We start from the raw sequence: 23,586 nt of genomic DNA on the forward strand, positions 1-23,586 counted from the left end.
CAACAGTAGATTCGGAGGAGCAATTCGCAGTAGCAAAGTCCCAAGCTGTTTATTGCCTTCAGTCGCAGGGGTCGGAGCATGCGTCGGCACCACATGCTGTGGTGGGCGATGTACAGGCGCTTCGGGGGCATCCCGCAGTGATCGACGCGCTGCGACGTGCTAAGTTCTCCGTCCGGATTGCAGGCATTTCGAGACTGAAGCTCGGGGAGTAAAGGGGAAAAGGAAGAAAAGTGCAAACGGGACAAAAAATGGGACGAGAGAAGGACGAGAGAAACGACGCCGTGCTGTTTTGGTCTAAAAGCGTGCAGGGCGGCCTCAAGCGGCTCCGCTTGAGTTGCAGCGTCTCTAGAAGACGGGTCGAAAAATGATCAAGCAACATGAGCATGCGAAGAGATGCTCATGCTAGTCGACGAGCACGTATACTTGTCATCCCGGTTCACTGTTGCATCTATATCTCGATTCATTCATTCAGTCGTTCTTTTTATGATACAAGGGAATTATTTTTCCACAACGTTTTCTTGTCATGTGAAAATACAGAAATACCACGAGAGTCATTCTAGGGGTTTCTCGGTTTGCTCGCTGTTTGCTCTAGTGCCCATTTCTACACCCATTGTCGAAAGTTTCATTCTATTTGTCAGCAACTCAAGTGTGTTGGCACTAAAATGGTTCCGATTCATTGATCGTCGAGCGATAAGCAGAACATTCGCAAGTTCACAGCGTTGTGAAGATGGCGAAATAAATAGAAGATAACTATTTTATTACATAAACGTGGAGGTGGTGCCAGCGCATTGTCTAGATTGAAGAAAGTTAAGAAAATTACGTTTTGTACTCAAGGTGGGGAGAAACTTCACTTGTCCTCGTTTAATACTAGTATAACAGAAAGAAAATTCTTGAATTAATTGAGCGTAGATATCATAGACGTGCTGTGCATACTACCGCCAAGGTCTCCGACGAGAGCTTTTGAGACGTTCTATATAAATTGAGTTCCCATAACAGCCGAACTAATGAACATGTAAGTAGTGATGTTTTCTTTTTTTTTTTTTTTTTTGCACATGGAGATAAAGTGTTTGGGTGAAACAACAGGGTGAATTATTTGATTTCGTTGTAAGGATAGGCTTACTGCACTCACTGACGTATGTACAGAAGCCCCGTAATGTGACGCTGCATTCAAACGTGTCTGACGGCTAAATGGTTGCTATTCAACATTGACCCTTCACGAAATTAACTTAGAACACAGAAATATAGAAATGAGAACGTGCTTTTTTACAGGCTCTTGCAATAGCATCTCGAAGGTTACTATTTCTCTTTATTATTTCTTTTCTTTCGGGCTTTTGGTTTCACCGCTGTCACTATAGTTCAGAGGCACGTTGGTTTACTGACCACCGGGTACGAAAATGTATAGCGCCTGGATACTAACTATGAACAAAAAGTCACAGCTTGAACACATTAGTGCGAAATAAAGTCCACGTTTCTAAAGAAGCTGGGTAGCGCTAAATTACCTCATGCATAGTTATTTGAAACTTGCTAGGGACATGTCATTGAGATATTTTTGTTAAAAAGAAATAAATAAAAAGCTATTCACGATGTTCTTCGGAGTGAAGCGAGTGAACAAGCGTACCTTTCCTGGAGGTGTAGACCCGCTCCAGGGCAACATGAGCCGTGAAGTTTCACACGGAGATTATTACAGGCAGATCGACTTGCTATATATGGCGTCCCCGGGTAACGGTGGGTATGGCGGTTAATCATATGATTAGAATGATGAGCTTTACATAGATTTGTCTGACATCGCCCTTCTGGGTTCGGTTCGTGGTTTGTTCATTAACATAACGGAAGCTAGTTTTTAATTAGAAATGCCTGCCAAGCCCGTCATTTGTTTTTCTTGTTATAGTTTGCCAAGCGAAGAAAACTTGAGCAAGCGGGCCGGTTATATTCCACAGATTATCTATCAGACAGAAATGGCTGGGCTTTCATTTAGTAACAATAATAAAAACCCACGCACAACAAACGAGAACGGTCCCAAGAAAAAGGAATTGGCGGATTAGAACATCACTGTTATCATTAATATTTTATAATACGACCATTTGAGAGTTTTCGAAACACTAGACAGACAAGACAAGACAGGACAGACAGACAGACAGACAGACAGACAGACAGACAGACAGACAGACAGACAGACAGACAGACAGATGCTCCATGGCGTTACCAATTGGCAGCACTGCATGCAACGGGCGGTGCGAAACAGAAACAAAACAGGCTCAATACGGCAGAGGGCGCGGAACGGCGCATGCGCCGCTCGCCCGCGTGGGCGCTGCTCGCCGATCGAACGGACCAACCGCGGCTAAGGGCGTCCCGTTTAAAAGAGTCGCTCCCACCGACACCACCGGGATCTCGCCGGGTTTCGCGAAAACAGCTGTTGTACTCGGGTCTGGCTCGCGCCGCTCGCTCGCCCGGCTAGAAGCGCCACGAATGACGTCTGCGGCGGCGAGGAGCACCGTGGCGGCGGTCCTGGCTGTCGCGGTATTCGCGTGCGCTCTGTCAGCGCGACTAGGGGGGCACGTGGTCGCGGAGGAGCGGTGGCCAACGACGCGTGCCACCGATTGGGACCTGGTGGACGATGCCCTGTCCGTGGCCGAAGGCAGCGTGACCGCGCTCGGGAACAGGATCGAGCACCTCTACGAGGACATATACATCGGCTTCGCCATGATCGTCGGTAAGCTTTGCGGGACATCCTTACCTATTAGTTAAACATTAAAGATACTTGGACCACGGTCATGCACGTTACTGGTGCAGAAAGCAATGGGAGTTTTGTCGTAGTTCCTGAAATTCGACAGGCCTCTGCGACCGTTTGTAGACTCGCGTGCTCCTGCAAATGTGCGCTCTCCCTTCCCTTCTTTGTCTCTCTGTTTTCACCCGTCTACCCCTTCTCCCAGTGCAGGGTAGCAAACCGGGCGTGCGGCTGGTTATCCTCCCTGCTTTTCCACGCATTTCTCTCTCTCTCTCTCTATATATATATATATATATATATATATATATATATATATATATAAATATGTTGTCACAGACAAAGCCACAAAAGAGTTCGGTCGACGCTGTAGATATTTTATATATCGCTGTCCTGACACCTTCATCGTTGTCTTCTTCTCGGAGCCACCCAACATGCCTAGCATGTGGCACCGAATTGCGCCGAGTGGCTGCCAGCTGTGTCGAGGTCGTGGCATTACCCCCCCTCCCTAGAAGCATCGTCTCGATGCGGAACATTGATGCACTGGAGATTGCCACGGTGATACTGTTAGGAGAGACGTAGATGGTGAGAGAGGCGTGGAACTTTGTGTTCAGCGGGAGTGGTATAACTTCAATCTAGAGACGTGAACGACATCGGACAGACGTTGGCGGCCGGGACGGCGAGTGATATCTTCTCCTTCAGGAATCACTTCGTATGTGACGTCGCCGAGTCGTTGAACGATCCGATAAGGTCCAAAGTAGCGGCGCAAAAGTTTCTCCGACCGACCACGCTGGCGGGTCGGTGTCCACACCCATACTTTGTCACCGGGTTGATAAGTGACGTCGCGGTGATGAAGATTGTATCGGTCGGCGTCGTTGTGTTGTTGGTAGCGGATACGCATTCGTGCGAGCTGGCGCGCCTCTTCGGCGCATCGAGCGAATTCGGCAGCATCAGTGACAACATCAGAACAGTAGGGGGGTAAAAGCATTGCGTCCAACGTTGTGACAGCTTCCCGGCCGTGCACCAAGCGAAAAGGGGTGAAGCCGGTAGTTTCTTGAACGGCACTATTATATGCAAACGTAACATATGGGAGAACGTCGTCCCAGGTCTTGTGGTCGACGTCAGCATACATGGAAATCACATCAGCGATCGTTTTGTTTAGCCTTTCTGTGAGCCTATTCATCTGGGGATGGTAAGCAGTGGCTTTGCGGTGAACTGTACCACTGAGAAGCATGATATTTTCTGCGAGCTGCTCTGTAAATGCTGCGCCCCGGTCGGTTATAACCACTGTTGGAGCACCGTGGCGGAGTACGATACCAGGTACAAAGAAGGTCGCAATATCATTAGCAGTGCCTCGTGGGAGAGCTCGGGTTTCAATGTAACGTGTAAGGTAGTCTGTGGCAACAGCAATCCAACGGTTACCAGCCCTCGATGTGGGGAATGGTCCAAGAAAATGAGGCTGTCTTAAGCTCGAGAGGTCGTGTGGGAGCCCAGCTTTGAGGCCCCCATTTCGTATCAAGAGCAGCTCAGAAGGAGACAGGGCCATCCCACCGCATTTTACGGGTGATCTCGGCTACCCTCTGGCTGGTTACGCGAACAGACATACAGTAGACATGGAAACGGACTGTACAAATGTATTCTCTCATTGCTTTTCGGGATCATAACTATAGCCACGGTGTACGAAATGAGAACCCAAGGGGTGACAATGGTTCACTTTTTTTATGCACAGGTATGAAGGAAAGAATGCGTATGTGACATTTACGTGTGGTATCTACGTTAAGTTCATGCATATACGAGGTACATGCTTTCACCAGTATTAGAGTTAAAGCCTGGGAGGAGCGGAAGTCAACGTAATCAGTTCATGAGGCTCATTAATTGTGTTCCCCACGAAGACTCAAAGTCGCGCAGCGCAACTCATAGCCATCATTATAACAACAACTAAAGAGTAAGCAATATGATGGTGCATGCGTCCATTTTTGTCCGACATAAATCCAGGCCAATTAATTTTCGCTCTTCTCACACTTGGTTGCGCGACGCCACCTGCTGAGTTTGTACACGTTACTTCTTATTGCCTGCGTGATCGCTTAAGGATGCGATATCTTTTGTGGTGGTAAAGAAGCTTAATTCGCTGGTTCTGCTTCAGATCATGCATATCACCTTAGAGTGGCCCTCCTTATAATTTCGTCTACCTACGATATCCTGTAGCCTCGAGTAATAAAATGCACGCAACGTTTTTCTATGTTGTTTTTGCCCTTTACTACACAGTTTTGTCACTGTTCACATCCCTTCTAATTGTATTCAGGGCCGAATTCTACGCAATGCCGTGCATAAATTTTTTTCTCTGCTAAGTTTGTGTAAACTAGTGAGTGTGCACTAAATTACCAAGTGAACAAAAATGAAGCGCGTGCCATTACTTACTGCAATCGAATTTACCTGCATGTCAATCAAAAAGTAGCTAAACCAGTCATCAGTCACAGATCGATATCTACGTCGGCGCTTGCTCATGGCGAGGCCTTCTAAGCCAGGAAGCCTGCTCAACGGGGATTTATGTACGGCGACAGATTTATTTATTGATTATCATCAACCCCACCATTGACTAGATTAACTTGCAGCAGGACAACAAATTTCGTTCCTGCTGTCTTGTTATTCTCGTCTTTCTCAACACTGGGCGCATGGACTTCCTATCCAATCTCTAACCCTCGTATTCCCTATAATGTTTCGCTTCAAAACGGCATTACTCAACCATTTGCTACACGTTCTATTACTATTACCTTCTATTATTCTATTATTATTACTACTACCATCTATTGTAGTGGCCACGTATTCTTAAGTGCCATTCGCTAATTTGGTTCACTCGGATTTAAATACACATCAGTGACTCCACCCCCGAACAAGCTTGCGACTTAATTGGGAATGATCATATGATAAAAATGAAAGTTAAGGTAAAGCTGCGCGCAGAAGAAAGCCCGAGGCACTGGCTAGTAAATTAGTTGTTCGGAACTTTCCAAAATTAAGCTTATCGGCAGGGCCTATCGAGCAAGAAATTCCGTGAGAGGAACAAAGCGCCGTGGCCAGAAAATTAGTCTGCGGAGAGGTTGATGAAGTCGCGGATAAGAGCGAGCTATGTGTGATTGCGTACGTTGGACATCTGGCCTCTGTGCCATCGAGTGCTTAAACAAAATTATTATACATGCATGCCTGCTTACGCGATGTTTCCGTTTGTGGCCGCGGCTCGCAGTGAGATGAGAGCTCGACTGCGTTTCCTTTCGAAACTTTTTTTGAATGTCGCATCTTTAACTCGTGGAAAGGGTGCCAAACATAGTGGTCTAACACGTGCTTCAATATAATTTTTCATACTGGTTAGGACAGCCTACACAGCTAGCTCGAGGATTCTCCGTAAATGAAGTCCGACATCATCGATAAGTGAGAAGGGAGAAAATACGTATATTCACAATGTATTTCTCGAAGGCTCAAGGTCTGTTTGGGGAAGGGGCAGGAGAACCTGGACAAGCGCATCACCCATAATAAAAGCTTTACACGCGAAGCTTCATGGCGAGTTAAGTGTCTCTCACGTGAGAGCATGGCCGATTCCGGACCTCGAAGGACGTCACCGCTTTGTGCGGGTGCTCGTCGCGGATTGTCTTTCGCGTGCATACGGCACAGGAGGAGATGTATACGCTTGTATTTACTTTGTTTGTGAGTGCATAACGCATTAATTGCGGCAGTGATTGCGGGCACTCGGGGTCGTCGCACTGCCGTCGCCACTCCCACAGGACAACATTATCGTGCACCGTGGTGTATCGGAAAGGCACAAATAAATTAAAGTTGAATTAGGGATTGCTACGTGCCAATATCGCGATTTGATTATTAGGCACGCCGTAGTAGGGGCACTCCGGACTAATGTCGACCACCTGGGGTTCTTTACCGTCCTCCTAATCTAAGTAAAAGTTTTTTTTCTTTTTTTCATTTCACCGCAACCGAAATGCGGCAGCCTTGGCCGGGAGTTGAACCCGCGACCTTGTGCTTAGCAGTGCAACGCCATAGCCACAAAGCCGCCGTGGTGGGCTCCGAAAGCCATACGCTCAACGTTAAGAAAACGTAAAGAAGAGTAAACACGCAAAACCAAATTCGCACACGGCCGCTTAAGAACTCAGCCACTTAAGCTTAATACATTTACCGAGAATATAAAAGGATACAAAAGACTCCTGCCTTTTATTCGGCGCTAACTTCTCTGTACTGCGTCTGCGATTCTCTTTTTCCCACCTGCGCGGAAAACAAGACGCCCGGGCTTTATCGTTGACTAGAGTAATTACACCCCGTCACCTTGCGAAGAGATTATAGTAAGTTCGTGGTTTTTAAATGCAAGGCACGAAATGCAACATTTGTTTTGCCGCTGCTCCTAAAGGCAGTATACATAACGACCGATAGCTCAATATGTGATGAAAGAACCGGTTCAGGAAAACACTCTAAGCAGGATCAACTTTATCGAGATTGGGAAAAAAGAAAGCAAAACATTCCGCCATCTGATCGTGAGCGTGTGCCCTTGCAAGGTTCTTAAGCACGACGCGCAAGGTGCCAGTAAGTGCGCTTTTAAACCTACTTCAGTCAACCGTACGAGAGTGGGTACGAGACGAAAAAGCCTGCGTTCAAGTATCCCAAACAGAAAAAGAAAGACACCGGTAGCAGGGACCGAATAGGCAGAAAGAAGTGTAGAAAAAAGAAAAGGCCGTATTTCTCGTCTTCTACGGAGCACCTCATGAGATCACGATGACGTTGAGAGTTCACGTATTTCTCGGGACCTATGGTTCTAATCTTCGCAGTAAGTGCGACGGGCCTATCTGGCGGTTAAAGAGCCGAGTAAGTAGAAATAAGCGAAAAAAAAAAGATCCCCCATTTCCAGAAACGGCACATCTCGAGGTTACGTGACATTTATAGTGAGCTCACGTCTTCCTCGTATCCTATGGTTCTAATCTTTGCAGTAAGTGCGACGGGCAGATATGGCAGTCGCTGAATATTTAAGCTTACAAAACTGGCGGCTTGTGGGTTTTCTATATGACCGTCTTTATCGGTGTATTTCTTATTCGAACAATACCTATAGACGCTATCGCGCGAGATTCCACGCCATCTACACACACGGCCACGTTATTTCACAGCATGCCTGGGCACGTTATTTCCCGGGGTCGATATAGACATTTAACGCAAGCTCAGTAAGCCAGAGGACATAGGCACGGCAATTGTCTACTATAAAGCCGTAGTAACCGCTGGACTTCCGTCCTTGCATTGCTTGTCAACTACTGTCTAAAAACTTGCGCGAAGAACTTGTCGGGAACTTTATGAACCATAAGTAGGCCATAGGAAGCTGAGGTATAATGCATAAGAATTCTTGCTCATAAGCGTTCTTTGCCACTGGCGCGCCCTCTACGTTAATAATGTTTTACGGTGGATCTGCAGGCAAGAACGTTTATTTACACCGTTCTATAAGGAAGCTAAAAGCGGGCTCACAACGACAAAGATGGTGGACGATAGACACCGCATCTTTGTTGCATCTTTGTTGTTGTTGCATCGTCCTCATCATATCCGCTATACACTTGGGCGTCCTCTTCTACATCCGCAGGATAGCTGGCTCATAAGAATATATACATCACCAACAGGCTGTTATCTGCTATCAAGAGGCGTCTTAGCATAAGAGCAAAGTTTTCTTTAAGACTACTCGTTTTGATGTATTAACGAGTTTCAGCAGTAGAAAGCGTACAGATTTTATGCGTACAAACTGGAAAGTCTATACGGAGGCAAAACAATCTAGAAGTTTATCGGAGTGAGTGAAAGGTAAGAAAGAAGGCAATGATGTTAACCAGTCAAGAGTCTGGTTGGCTACCCTACACTGAGGGAAGGGAATAGAAGCAGGAAGATATCAATATATAGAGAGAAAGGAATGCGGTTAATGCGAGCGCGGGCACGGACAGCACTACGCAGTCAAATGCGCTCGCAGAAGTATATACTACCAAGTGTATACAAGTGTATACTTTGTACGTCGACCAAAATTTGCAGTTCTTGTAGGATGGCAGCCATCTTAAGCAGGAGGCTGCTGAAACTGGTGGAAAGAAGTATCGAGATGTATTGCACATTGATCGGCCTTTTCTTATCGCACGCTTGTCGCCAGTGTTTGCTCGTCATCGACACCGCAGGTCCCTGCGCGGGCAGCGTCGACAGATGGTAACTGCACGCGAGATTAAAATTAAAATTAAATTATGGGGTTTTACGTGCCAAAACCACTTTCTGATTATGAGGCACACCGTAGTGGAGGGCTCCGGAAATTTCGACCACCTGGGGTACTTTAACGTGCACCTAAATCTAAGCACACGAGTGTTTTCGCATTTCGCCCCCATCGAAATGCGGCCGCCGTGGCCGGGATTCGATCCCGCGACCTCGTGCTCAGCAGCCTAACACCATAGCCACTGAGCAACCACGGCGGGTGCACGCGAGATTAAGTGCGCTCGCTGTAAGCGCGGGTGCGGGAGTAATAAAGATTTTGATCTATAGAGCGCATAAACCCACTGTGATAGCTTAAAGGGGTTAAATCATGTGTCGCTATAAGTGCAAAGAAAGCTCCAGTCCCTTCAGCGCATGCGTACAGAAAGAATTAAGTTCATCATTTTTTTTTTTAAATCTCAAGTTCACTCTGTCTTGTCACCGACGCCTTTACTGTCGCTACTATGGCACAACGAACATGTGATAATGCGGCCAACGGCTGATGAACATGCGTAAAATCACTTTTGGCTTCTGAGGCGCGTTTACAAAAGAAAAATATAAAAATAAAGCGACAAAAGGAAACACCTCCTCCTTTCTACTCATCGACTGTAGCGACGCCGGCAGAGGTTCGCTGAAGTAAGTAACGTACCTTCGACGCCGTCTTAGCCAAAACCTTAGGCAATGTCCTCATGGCACGAATATTAGCCAAAAGTCCAAGAAGCGACCGACGACCTTATGCACAGTGCATTTACTGGAGAAAGGGCACTCGGAAGAAGCGTGAACAGGCGCCGACTGCTCGCAAACTGGCGCCTTTTGAGCGCTCTTGCTCGCTGTGTATAGAAAGTGACTGAGCGATTTCTGTGAAACGTGAACCACGTTTTCGCATTAGAGTTGCCTTGCATTATCGCGATAATGCTCTGACATAAAAAAACAAATAGAAGTCGCGTCATGAAAGCGTGAGTTGCCTTGCCAGCGAGAGGGGCAAAGATATTTTCCACCCACGTACATACCTAAACATGTTTAGCTTCAAAAAGAAATGGCAATATTTTACATCAACTTCAGGTGTATTTTTCGTGTGCGTGCGTCAACAACAACGACAACAACAACAACAAAACAACAACACAAACAACAACAACAACAACAACAATAATAATAATAATAATAATAATAATAATAATAATAATAATATATGAAATAAAAGAACCAAGATGCATTGTTTCCAATCGATAGGTATGCTGGAATTGTTTATGGACAGCACATGTACTCATGAGCAGGAGTCGTTGCCATGTACATAATGGACAAAATGTATGTACAACCATACAGCCTTGACTTGCAAGGGGACAATGTCACCGACTGTGAGGATGTCTGTGCCGTAAAAAAAAACGAAAGACGGAATTATTATATCCACTGTGTATTATATATATATATCCAGACACACCTAAGTGTGATATCGAGAAGTTCATGACCACGCGCTTTGCATCGACTAGCAGTGATGACACTGCCTGTGTAATCATCCTTGCAGACTTCAATGTCGACATTTCAAAACCGGACAAGAAATAGTTCACTCAGTTTGTGCTAGAAGAATTTTATTTGAAGTGCCACACCAATCCAAGTCACTCAGCTACTCAACAACGGTCGTGCACATATATTTAACTTTGGTCAAGGATATGTCTCAAGTTGTAACCGAACCAATCAGTATATATCACAGTAATCCCAAAGCTATCGTACCAAATGTTGAAAAATAAATACTTGTATCCTTGTCTAACCCTGTGTTAAGTGCTACAGCTTCTCTGGTGATCCACTTTCAGAGAGTGTAACGGCTCCTCAATTTTTCATTGCTTTTTCTTTTTTTGAGAGGGGGACTCATAATTTAACGTAAGTGCTATTATTATTAAGATATTAAGTGTCGTTGCGCTCGCTACTGGCATAGAGATACGTAAAGCAATATATTCGCTTATCAAAGCGCAATATGAAAACTGAGACTGTTTTTTTCCCGTTTCAATCTCACAAAATATCGGCTGAACGCGCTTGGTGGCTCTTTTTTTATCGACCAGGTTGGCACACTTCCTTTTTCTTATTTCGAAAAAGCAACGTCGTTTTTCGCTGTAGAGTGAAATTTGATAGCGCCTCGCTTTTAATAAGGTAGTCTATGTGCCAACAGATTTCACCTCTTTAAAATATTTAACATTTCGCATGCACTTTTATCACATGCCATAAATTCGTAATCCTTAGTCTCCCGCTTCAGAGTGTTTATTCTAAAACAAATAGGACACGTCTTTCTTTTTTCTTTTCTGCACATTGCAGGTAAAAAAAATAAAGATAAAGCAAATGCGAAGCTTGGCGCAATGTTGCCACTTGAGCTGGGCTACCTGAAAAGGTTTACATAGGCTATCACGACAGATCAAAATGCGTAATAAACTAATTGACAAAAATCACAGTTCCATTTTCTTTTTACGCTCATAGGATGGGCACATTCTGCAATTGTAGAATCAATGTTGCTGGGCTGTGAATGAACGTGAATGCAGCAGAATGCCGGAGACTTGCACAAGTGTGGAAATGTCCGCCCCCCCCCCCCCCAGAAAAAGAAAACATGTGCGCGCAGTGCACTAACCCTTCATGCATGGCCTTTCCCGGAAAAGCCTTCCCTGTGCACTGTTGGACAAAACCAACTAGAAAGCCAACATTGTTGCGCATACTGGCCAATAAAATCCGAAAATTGGTGTTAGTTCCAAGGTTCCCAACAAACAGCCACGCCTCATGCGCTCACTGGCGTCAGTCCCGTGATTGCTACATCTGCCACGAAGTAATTACCTAAATTTCAGTGGGTGCATTTCCATTTTTGTCGTTACATTGCAGGTAATCATTGCTCCATGAATACTTTGTTTAGCGCAAAACGACAGAGACAAGAAAGACGACAGGACAAGCGCCTTGTCCTGTCGTCTTTCTTGTCTCTGTCGTTTTGCGCTAAACAAAGTATTCATGGATTCGCACCAACTAGCCCGCCAACGCATTGTGCTGAACTAATCATTGCTCGTTCAAGTCGCGTCCTAAAATAATTAAAAAGCGGGATGTAAATGGCGATATTATTCATCGTCCTGCAGCTACAACTGGGCCACCATACACGCTGCAGAGAAGAGCTTGGGTTGATTTTACACTGGAGTGTGTTTACCGCGCGCCGACACCTAAGCTCGTGGGCGGTTGTGCAGCGCGTGCCCATCGTAATATCACGGTGCTACGAGCAGAGCGTCTCGTCGGCATCTCTGCCGAAAGTGTCACAGCTAGAGAGCTAAAAATAAACAAAAGATGTATTTACTAACTTAGGAACTATCTAGTATAGCCCATAGTCTGCCGTCTAGTTTAACAACACGGCGTCATCTTCGTTGTCCCGTTAACAATCATCGTCATTGTACCTCTTGTCGCGTGTTGGGCTGCTGAGCACGAGGTCACGGGATCGAATCCCGACCACGGCGGCCGCATATTGATGGGGGCGAAATGGAAAAACACCCGTGTACATAGACTTAGGTGCATGTTAAAGGACCCCAGGTGGTCGAAATTTCCGGCGTCCTCCACTACGGCGTGCCTCATAATCAGAAAGTGGATTTGGCACGTAAAACCCCATAATTTTTGTAAAAAGAAAATCACGTAAATCAAAGAATAAAAAACAGAACAAAACACCGAGTCACTATACAGCTGCAAAGACGGCACGTTGTCATTTCGTGGCTACTCGCCAGAATAAGTTCTTTCGCAGAACTATGGCATACGTTTGGGCTTCCTTCTCACTGGGGTGGACAAAGCTATAGACCTTTTCAACGAGAACGTCCTGGCGTCACCATAAGGCCATCAGAACTGAGCTAATTGCAGATGAAAATCCACACAAAAGTGTTCGAAGAAGCTGCCATGTGTGCCTTTGTACTCCCGCGCCACAGTCCCGAAAGGAAGTTCTCACTCTCCCGGATGAAAACGTCTATAGATATCATAGTTTGTATTCTATCGCTCTCTCTTATTGTATAATGGGTTGGCTCAAGTAACTTGCGCCGAATGCTTCTACGAAAGATTAGTATAACTGCATCTAATTTCACAATTCCTTCCATACTCACTGACTGCGAAGATGTCACGTTCGTATCTATATATATATATATATATATATATTCAAAAAGGCGGACGAAGACCGGTCCTCCGGCCGAAACGTCAGTAAAAATATGCGGCCCGTTTTGTTGCGAATGTATTCCCTACTGTTTTAATTGTACGAGTAGTTATTGACTTTATATCATTTTGCAGTGTGTACCACATTTACTTTGCACAATGTTCCACTTAGTGACTACCATATTGCAGTTTTACGCTGTATATTTGCTATAATGTACATATTTTCTGACAGGAGGTCCCCTTTCAGCCACATGCACTGGGACCTCCTTCTGTATACTTATGTAAGCATGCATGTCCACTTATTCAAGAAATAAACTGAAACTTAAGGTGACGCCATAACGTTCGTATATTTTTCTTTTTTGAATGTGATACCTTCGCGGCTGGCACGAAACCATTCGTCTTGTATGTATATATACAACAGGCACTTGTAGGTTGAGGACACATGCACAAAAAATTACGTACGATTCCCTGACGAAGGCTGGACCCCGTCCGAAACGTAGGAAATAACGCATCGCTTCCTTCCCTACGTGCGTCAACATATACCGCGTACGTATATATACCCCGCACCTCCACCAGAATTGTAACGGACAGTTAAGGCAATCCAGATACAACTATTTATTGTGGGCGAACTTGTGCCCTGGGGGTAAATAAAAAGCACTGCCGCGTTCTAAACGGGAGATCAGGAAGGCCTTGTTCTTCTCTCTCGAGCGTCGCTTCACCTCGTCTTCTTGCTGTAGACGCCGACAACGGCCACCTGCGATGCGAGTGCGTGTGGCGAAAACACGTGCCATTATTTCGTCGTCCTTTCCTCCAATACGCCGTTGTCGTCTTGAGGGCGCGCACGAACCTGCGCGCGTTGTTTAAATGTTTCTGCCTTGTATATATATATATATATATATATATATATATATATATATATATTATAATACCGAGACCGATCAAGTTGTCCAGCGCTGTTTATTCCACCAAAGGCAACGCCCCCAGCTCACGCGCGAAGAAGTCGAAGAACAGTGAAGATGATGATGGCTATGTACAAATGAAAACGACGAAGTACGTTAATAGTGCTTACACTAACTTCCCCCCGTCATGGAAGCGGCCAGCCTGGCCGCAGATTAGAGAGTATCTAAACGGGGAGTGAAGGGCTTCATCCGCGAGACGTGAACAATTTCAGCATTCCGGCGGCGCCGGTCAGTGACGGAGTGTACTGGGCGAACGAGATAGTTCACTGCAGATGTTTGCTGCACAACGGTGTATGGGCCAATGTAGCGTGGAAGGAACTTCTCACAGAGGCCTGGGGTGCGGACTGGAGTCCAAAGCAGGACTTGGTCTCCAGGGTGAAAACGTAGGTCACGGCGTTTGTTGTCGCAGTAACGCTTGCGCTCAGCTTGGGTAGCTTCTGTGCTTTGCCGGGCGATTTGACGGCAATGTGCAACTCGGGCAGCGAAATCTTCCGGAAGCGACACGTTAGGCGAAGAAGGTGCGAAAAATAGTTCTCTGTCGAATATGGTGGAAGGAGATCGTCCATACACAAGGAAGAAAGGGCTGTAGCCGGTAGTTCGTTGAATAGCAGTGTTATATGCGAATGTCACAAAAGGAAGAATTTTATCCCAGTCAGTGTGGTCAGGACGGATGTACATGGAAATCATGTCAGACAGCGTACGGTGGAAGCGCTCAGTAAGGCCATTGGTTTGCGGATGATAAGTGGACGTAGATTTGTGGACGGTATTAGTGGCTCGAAGAACTTCCTCGAGGACTTGTGAAATGAACGCCTTGCCACGGTCACTGAGAAGAACGCGAGGAGCCCCATGGCGCAAGACGATGGCGCGCAAGAAAAAGTCGGCGACCTCAGAAGCGGTGCCGGATCGCAGAGGGGCAGTCTCGGCATATCTTGTTAAATGGTCGACCGAAGTGACAATCCAACGGTGACCGGAGGGTGTCAACGGCAAGGGACCATATAAATCAATGCCAACAAATTCAAAAGGTGCGTCCGGGCAAGGGAGAGGTTGTAGTAAACCGGCAGGAGGGGATGTCGAGCGTTTGCGGTGCTGACATGACGCACAAGAGGCAATGTATTTGGCCACCGTTGAGGATAGGCCAGGCCAGAAGCAGCGGGTCTTTATGCGGTCGTATGTCTTGTGGAAGCCTAAGTGGCCAGCCGATACATCGTCGTGAAGTGCCTCTAATACCCGCAAACGAAGGCAGCGAGGTAGAACTGGGACCCACCGGTGACCTGTTGGGTGGTAAATGTAGCGGTGTAGCACGCCACCTTGAAGGCGGAATTGTCGAAGTTGGCGTCGCAAGCGGCTGTTGGGCGGTTCGGCGAACCCACTAAGGCGATCCATGAGAGCTCGACAGTAGGAGTCGGCCCGCTGAAGCGAGACGAAATCAGAGCGTGATGAAAGCGTAACTTGGTCCAGGGATGTTATCGAGAGTTGGCGAGAGGCAGGCGTAGCATCGGAACGACGTGGTTGGGAAGACGACGGCGCGTTACCTGGAGAGAATGAGAGTGGGCAGCGAGACAATGCGTCTGCATCATGATGGTGTTTTCCAGACTTGTACGTTATAGTGAAGTCATATTCCTGCAAGCGGAGTATCCAGCGTCCTAAGCGTCCTGACATGTTTTTCATTGATGACAGCCAACACAGAGCATGATGGTCGGTGACGATGGTGAAGTGGCGGCCGTAAAGGTATGGGCGAAATTTCTGAATCGACCAAACGATAGCCAGGCACTCTTGCTCTGTAATGGTGTAGTTCCGCTCAGCTGGAGAAAGTGTTCGGCTGGCATATGCTATGACTTGCTCTTTAGATGCTGTATTACGTTGCAGAAGTACTGCGCCAATACCTTGTGCGCTTGCGTCAGTATGGAGTATGGTGGGGGCACGATTATCGAAGTGGCGAAGCACTGGTCCGGAAGTAAGATGCCGCTTAAGAGCTTGAAAAGCCGACTCGCAGTCGCTAGTCCACGTGAAAGAGGCACCGGTAACCAGTAGCTTGTGTAGAGGAGCTGCTATTGCTGCGAAGTTGCGTATAAACCTACGAAAATATGACGCCAAGCCGAGGAAACTACGTAGATCTTTCTGTTGCTGGGGGCGAGGAAACTGAAGAACGGCACTAATCTTGTCGGGGTCAGGCTGGATGCCATCTTTTGAGACGACGTGACCCAATACTTTTATTGTTTTGGTTGCAAATTTGCATTTTTTTGTATTGATCTGGAGACCAGCATTCGCAAGGCACTTGAGAACTTCGTCTAATCGTTGAAGATGTTGGCTGAAGTCAGACGAAAAGATGACAATATCGTCCAGATAACAGAGGCATGTCTTCCATTTTAGACCACGAAGTACGTTGTCTATCATGCGCTCAAATGTGGCAGGAGCATTGCAAAGGCCAAAAGGCATCACGTTAAATTCATAAAGGCCATCCGGTGTAGCGAATGCGGTCTTTTCTTTGTCAGTCTCGTTCATCGGAATTTGCCAATATCCTGATCGAAGATCAATGCTGGAGAAATACTCCGCCCCTTGTAGTGTGTCCAAAGCGTCGTCAATCCGAGGTATTGGATATACGTCCTTGCGTGTGATCTTATTGAGCGCTCGATAATCCACGCAAAAGCGAACTGAGCCATCTTTCTTCTTTACCAGGACCACGGGAGACGCCCATGGGCTAGATGAAGGTCGTATTATCTTCCGCGCAAGCATGTCAGCGACCTGTTGTTCAATGACCTTTCGTTCGGACGGCGATACACGATAGGGGCGTCGTCGTATTATAGCGGAACCTTCGGTTTCGATACGGTGTGTAGCCGCAGGAGTTTGGCTCAACACAGAGGAACAGCTATCGAAACAGGCTTTGTGTTTTGCCAAGACCACCATTAAGGCTTCGGACTGCGCGGCTGTTAGGTCAGAACCAAGAACGGCTGGAGGAGGGAAAGAATCATCCAAACCTGAGGTTGGTGCTGGCGATGAAGAAGGGCAAAGCGTGACTAGAGAGATTGGTTGAGTGTCGGCGAGGGTTGCCACAGTCATCCCTTTGGGCAGCATCACAGGATCTGGGGTCGTGTTGCAAGCAGACAGAAGGGCGCGGCCGCGTGAAAACCGGACGAGACAGGTGGCAATGAGAATTCCGCGAGAAGTACAGCGGGAAGAAGGGGCGACTAGGGCGTCTCCGTCGGCGATCTGACTGGACGTTACGGCTACAACGTCTTCGTGACCAGGACGCAGGACGTAGTCTGAAGCGAGGACCAAGTTCACGCATGAAAGTGAAGAGTCCGCAACAGGTTCAAGCTCTGTATCTGTGATGTGGACAACTTCTTCTCTACATGAAATGACGGCTGAAGCAGAATGTAGGAAGTCCCAACCAAGTATAAGTTCATGGATACACGTTGGAAGGATGATAAACTCGATGTGGTGGCGTATGCCGTCGATGAGAACACGAGCAGTACACTGTCCGTCAGGGTGAAGGAATGCATTATTAGCGCCACGCAAAATAGGTCCAAGATAAGGCGTTTTTACTTTACGGAGCCGGGAACACAGATCACTCCGAAGAACAGAAACGGCGGCACCGGTATCGATGAGAGCTGATGCGGGAACACCTTCGACAGTCACAGAAAGCATGTTGGCCGGGCGAACAGGAGGAATTTTTGAAGACCGATAAGAAGCAGTTTCCCCTCCAAAAACTGCAACAGTTAGTTTTCCGAGTGCTGGTCGACAAAATGGGAAGTGGGACGAAGTGGTGATGTAGAGCGCCGGTAAGGGGATGGAGAACGACGTCTGGCCGAACGGGAACTATGAGGCAGATTGGGAGCAGCTGGTGGAGACGGAGAACGCTGTTGAGGGAATGAGTGCGGTCCGGGATAGTAGTCGTCTGATCGGCGAGTGCGGTCTCTTTCGTGCTCAGCATAGCCTCGCCTTTCATCCTGCTGGCGCCGGCGGCAGAAGCGAGATATATGGCCGCGTATGCCACAGTAAAAACAAACCGGACGAGGTGGACGCCACTGAGGGTACGATGGCGCAGCAAGTGCTCTGGTTCCCATCGAAGCCAAATGGTCATAGGAAACGCCAGTAGGCACGGAAGTCACGGTAGGGGTGGGCAGCGAAACAACATCCGCGTAGGTAGGGGTGGAGCGCGCTACCGGAGCAAGATGCGTCGTGGGTGTAGTCATCGCTGTCAACTCCTGCTTTACGACCTCGCGCAAGTCGAAGGTGGGGGTTGGTGCGCAGGCAGCAGGGGGACGCTTTAGGTCTTGTAGTTGAAGCTCCTCGCGGATGATGGTGCGGATAAGAGCACGTAGATCTGGAGAATGAGCAACCTGAGGATCGCTGCTGTCATGTGGAAGACGAATAGACTGCAGCTCGTCGAGGCGTTGACACGTTGAAGTGATGTCTTGGACAGAAGCCGGATTTTGCACGATTAAGGCGTTGAACGCGACAGGCCCAATGCCTTTTAAGATGTGGCGAACGCGTTCGGCTTCCGTCATGCTAGGATTCGCACGGCGGCACAGAGCCAAGACATCCTCTATGTATGAGGTGTAAGACTCTTGGGGAAGTTGGCGGCGCGTTCCCAGCTTCTGTTTGGCGACTTCTGCACGGCCAGACGAGGAAGCGAAGATTTGCCGCAGCGTCGAAGTAAACGTGGTCCAATCCGCGATGTCGGTTTCGTGGTTGAAATACCACGTCTTTGCAACACCGGTCAAGTAGAAGGCGACGTGCCTCAATTTCTGGGTGTCGTTCCACTTGTTACAAGAACTCACGCGGTCGTAGTGGTCGATCCAATCGTCTACGTCATCACCGCGGAGTCCCGCAAAGACAGGGGGATCGCGCTGAGGGCTCGTCACAGTCCAAGAGGGCGCCGCAGGTGGGGTCGTCTGTGTGGTAGGGTTTGAGGCGCCGGAAGGGCCGGGGTCGGAAGTGTCCATTGTTGTAGGGGTAGTTGGGTGCAGGCGGCGACCGGAACGGAGCTCCAGGGAGGACGGGAACGCGAGAGGACGTCGGGATCTTGACGTACCTCCACCACTTTATAATACCGAGACCGATCAAGTTGTCCAGCACTGTTTATTCCACCAAAGGCAACGCCCCCAGCTCACGCGCGAAGAAGTCGAAGAACAGTGAAGATGATGATGGCTATGTACAAATGAAAACGACGAAGTACGTTAATAGTGCTTACAATATATATATATATATATATATATATATATATATATATATATATATATATATACGGGAGCATCTTTTATCCTCAAAAATATCTTTCATCACCTGTTGCGTCAAGGCATAAAATGCCAATTTGCACGGACTATCAGGCCATCTTAAATCTGCCGGCACGAAATTGCCGATATATGAAATGGCTTCTGTCGATAAACAAGATGGCGGTCTAGACCTATTCCACCTCTACACGTCAAATCGACTTCTGAGTGGCGCTAGTCAGAAGAAGACGCTGTGACGTGTAAAGGAGGAATTTGTCTCGACAGCCATCTTGTTTATGCATGGTTGTCTCTCCTGTAAATATTGTAAAGACATCTTTATATGTGACATCTGCAACGTAACAATATATATATATATATACACTGATAAATGCTAAATATAGTAGGAGCAATAATTACAAGCGTAAGCATTGCATTACCGTACTCTGTGCAATTGCACAGAGTACGGTGAGATTAAGGCAAGATATCCACTTAGATGAGAGATTGCAGTGTAGCAGTGCGGCACTTGCATTCATGGTCTGTAGACGAGGCGTACTGATCAAGCCTAGGGTCTCCACTTCGGCGTTGGTTCCCCCCTGTGAGCTGCAATCATCATGGGCCATTCAATCGCCAACCCAGTTTCCCTCGAAGGACTGAAAATATATACAAGGCATTTCGGCATGGGCCTTTCTTCTTCTCCTCGCTTCCCTTTGAGCTGTAAGGTTCATGGCCCACTTTAAGAAACGACCGCTGCTCCTCGACCGTAACATATAAGGCAGGGAAGCGTCCTCTGAGACACCTTGCTCGTCAGCGAGAGTACATAGCGATACCAGGGGTTCGAACAGAATGAGAGTACGTGTTGCTTCTTCTCAAGCAACTTATCCTCTTCACTCGGAAGAAGCGCGGTAAGCGTGTGCACATTTACACTAATGGTACGGCGGGGTACGCCGTGTGCCTGCGGTATCATTTTTGTGGTCATTCCGGTCATTAGACGAATCAATAACGACCCAGACGTGCCAGTTCACAGCATCGATGGATTCAGAACTTGTGACCTCCGTGATGCAGCTCGACTTTCTAGCCATGGATTAGTTTTCTAAGAAAAGTGTTTATACCATATCACTAGAGTAATGCACGTGACAATTTGACTGAAATATAAACTGTCATCCCGGCGAGCCGGATCACGGGAGCATCTTTTTTTCCTTAAAAAGATGTTTCATCACCTGTTACGTCAAGGCATAAAATGCCAATTTGCACGGACTATCAAGCCATCTTAAACCTGTCGGCACGAACGTGCCGATATTTTAAATGGCTTCTGTAGATTGCCCGATTGCCCAATTGCCCACCAATGACTTTGACTTGTACAAAAAAGTTCGTTACCCAAATGGCCAGGACGGTATAAGCACTATGTTATCATATCGGTAATATTGTCAAGGGGCGTGATCAGTGGAGTGGTGTGTTCTTTCCCATTATGATCAAAGAAGAAAAAGAAGAAAGAACATCGCACAGATAAACAGGCTAGCATCTTTACCACATTAATAAGTTGCTAACGACAAGTGTTCAGGAGTGACATTGACTAATAATATTTATTGGAAGCTTCAAACATCTAACCTCTGCACGTCTGTTTTGTAAATACCACGTTTGCAAACGCATTAGCTTAATGAAGCCCGATAACTTCCCTCCCCTACTCTAGTCTTAGACAAATAAAATATTTATTCCGGCCTAATTTAGAATTCACGCGTATCAGTTGGGACCCCATGCGAATACAATTATTAACGAATTATAACGAACCCAAAGGAAAGCTAAGAAGCTTATTCCTTATTCAATCTGTTTCTCCCACAGAACTCATGCTATCTAACAAAATACAATCACTCAAAGTAAGAAACATATATTTTTAATACAGTTGCTTTCTCTGATAATTAGAGAATTGGCACTTCATTTCTTATTATTGTATGGGTCAACGATCAGATATGCCCGACCCCACCATGATAATGTACAAACAATGTAGGTTGCATGAACAAAAGCACTTAAGCATTCTGTATTTGTTGTTAGAGTTTGTTACAGGGCTGGAAGTTTTTAACCAGGACACTTCCTTAAATGTACAATTTTACTTCAGTGTTCATTAACTTTGGGTTTAAGGTTTATGTTCCTTTTTGATGTATTTCTTAGAGAGAGAGGCTCTTTATTTGAAAAGCAGAGATTTTTGCTGCCTCGTGTACAACCGCTGACAGCTACTTTCTATGGGGATGGGTAATTTGATTAACACTTTCCAGAGTAAAGTGAAAAAAAGAAAAAAAATATGAAATGTGGAAGTAGACCTGATACTAATATTTACAGGTAAGATTTTGTGCAAATTTAGGCTTTTCTACATCAAATGGTGGTTCTTTAAAGCTTTCCGATTACACCCATTTCTGACAGGTATTTGAACAATAAATCCAAAACCCGGCACTGTTTTGAAGGGCCGTGCGGGGGACCAAAGCTGCTTGGTAACGTTAACGGATCGTGACAAATCATATCCATTTGCCGATCAAAAAATTGTTTCTCGTCGCCGTACGCGGGGCATTCAAGTAGTATGTGCTCCACTGTCTCTAAGCTGCCACAGTTATCACAGTAGGAATTAGTCGTACGCCCTATCCGGCACAGATAATTGTTCGTGTATGCCATGTTCAGTCGAAAACGATGGTACAATGTCTCTAAGTGTCGAGGAAGTGGTCGTGCAATTTTCGATCTTACTTATGGGTCAACATAATGCAGAAAGCTATATTCTTTCTTACGTAAACATCGAGCCCGAAGTATGCAATAAAAGAAGTGAAAGTTTTGCCCGAAAGGCGAAGAATCGATTGCGATAGCAAATTAGTGGATAGCTATACGAAGCAAAGATAGTAGCTTTAACTTCTGTATAGACTTGTAAACATAGGCATACTAAATAAATTAACAAGCATGGTGTCGCGCGCGCACAAGCCAACATGAGCGCATATCACTCGATGTCCGCGGAAACTCGCTGTCGAAACGCTTCAGTGAGGAAACGCGGCAGCAGCAGCGAGCGAATTCACCTTCGTGCAGCCGCTCGCATCAACGCGAACTACGCCGCGAAAACACAGCGCAGCGCGGACTCTGTGCCCGTCGCAGATGGCTTTGTTCCGGCCAAGCGCGCGCGGCAGCCTGGATCGCCCATAGTAAAACGACCCCCCCCCCCCCCCCCTCCCTACCCTCCTCCCAAAGCCTTGCGCGCTCCGGAAGGCGGCGCGCTTCGTCCCTGCTTTCCGCCAATGCGTGCGCGAGATTGAGCCGCGATCTCCGGCTCATCCTGGCAAGCTTTCACTCGCACATAAAGCATACTGTGGGCGGGGACGATTTTATCGCCCTCGGACTTTATAAGGGACTTCACGACGACGCCGACGTCAATTACGGCGCAGACGGCAGGAATGCGCCTGAAGTGTTCATATAATTGCTACAGCAATAAAATAAGAAGACAAGTCAGCAGTGATTGATATCCAAGAAAGACAGGTTTTTCATGGGCGCATTAGTGTACCATGCGGTGTGTTGTAGACTGCACTACCTTCGGGATCGGCCCATATTTCTTGTTCAATAAAGCTGCACTTCCGGTTCCGGTTTAGGCACGCAGTTTGAACGAGCGCTTCTGGGTTTCATTTCAGCCCTTTCTTTTTTACGTTAATTACGCCTCATTACTGCTCCGTACATAGCTGGATGCATCCTTTTCCTCTCAAGCCTCACTCTGACGCATTTTACAGCGAAGCTATTATTGTGATTAGAACCGCTCAAAAAACGTTATATGCCAGTCTTCATTATTTTATTAAAAAAAAAAACTAACTCACAAAGTTTGTATTTTGAGAAAATGTGGCGTTTTTAAGGGCAATAAGCCGGACAATTTTGAAATGTCTGTGTCAATCAGGGGTTAAAGAAAACCTTTCAGAAACCTCGCTTCTGGCTCATATAGAAGCGTTTACACAAGACGCTTAAACTTTTTTCTCGCCTGTGGGCGCACCATAATATGCAGGGACATTATATTTTGAACAAATGGGTTCCATTTTATTTCTTGTTTTCAAGTGTCATACCAGGCTTGCAGTTGGGCTTTCCGGTGTCTTTCGTGAACTAGACAACGCACCTTGTTTATATTCCGTCAAAATAAGGGAAATGTTATGGCTAATGTGTATGCAAAGTTCGAATAACCTGGGTTAATTACGCTATTTCCAATAAATTATGTGTGCAGATGCTCCGGAGATTTATGAGTCTGCTTTAGGAGCGGTGCTAAATTTATCCCGCTGCCATGACATAGCTACATACG

At 46.7% G+C, this 23,586-nt stretch overlaps 1 protein-coding gene across 1 annotated transcript in view; it reads left to right on the plus strand.

Annotated features, from left to right (window-relative positions):
* The first annotated feature begins 2,366 nt into the window (after positions 1-2,366).
* The window catches only part of LOC126541931 (UPF0764 protein C16orf89 homolog), a 114,126-nt gene continuing 92,906 nt past the window's right edge, over positions 2,367-23,586 (plus strand). The window contains exon 1 of the mRNA XM_050188903.3: positions 2,367-2,710. Coding sequence (XP_050044860.1) covers positions 2,467-2,710 — 244 coding nt within the window. The 5' untranslated portion in view covers positions 2,367-2,466. The remainder of the gene's footprint in view (positions 2,711-23,586) is intronic.

Source organism: Dermacentor andersoni, chromosome 2 (assembly GCF_023375885.2).
Source record: "Dermacentor andersoni chromosome 2, qqDerAnde1_hic_scaffold, whole genome shotgun sequence".
NCBI lineage: Eukaryota > Metazoa > Arthropoda > Arachnida > Ixodida > Ixodidae > Dermacentor > Dermacentor andersoni.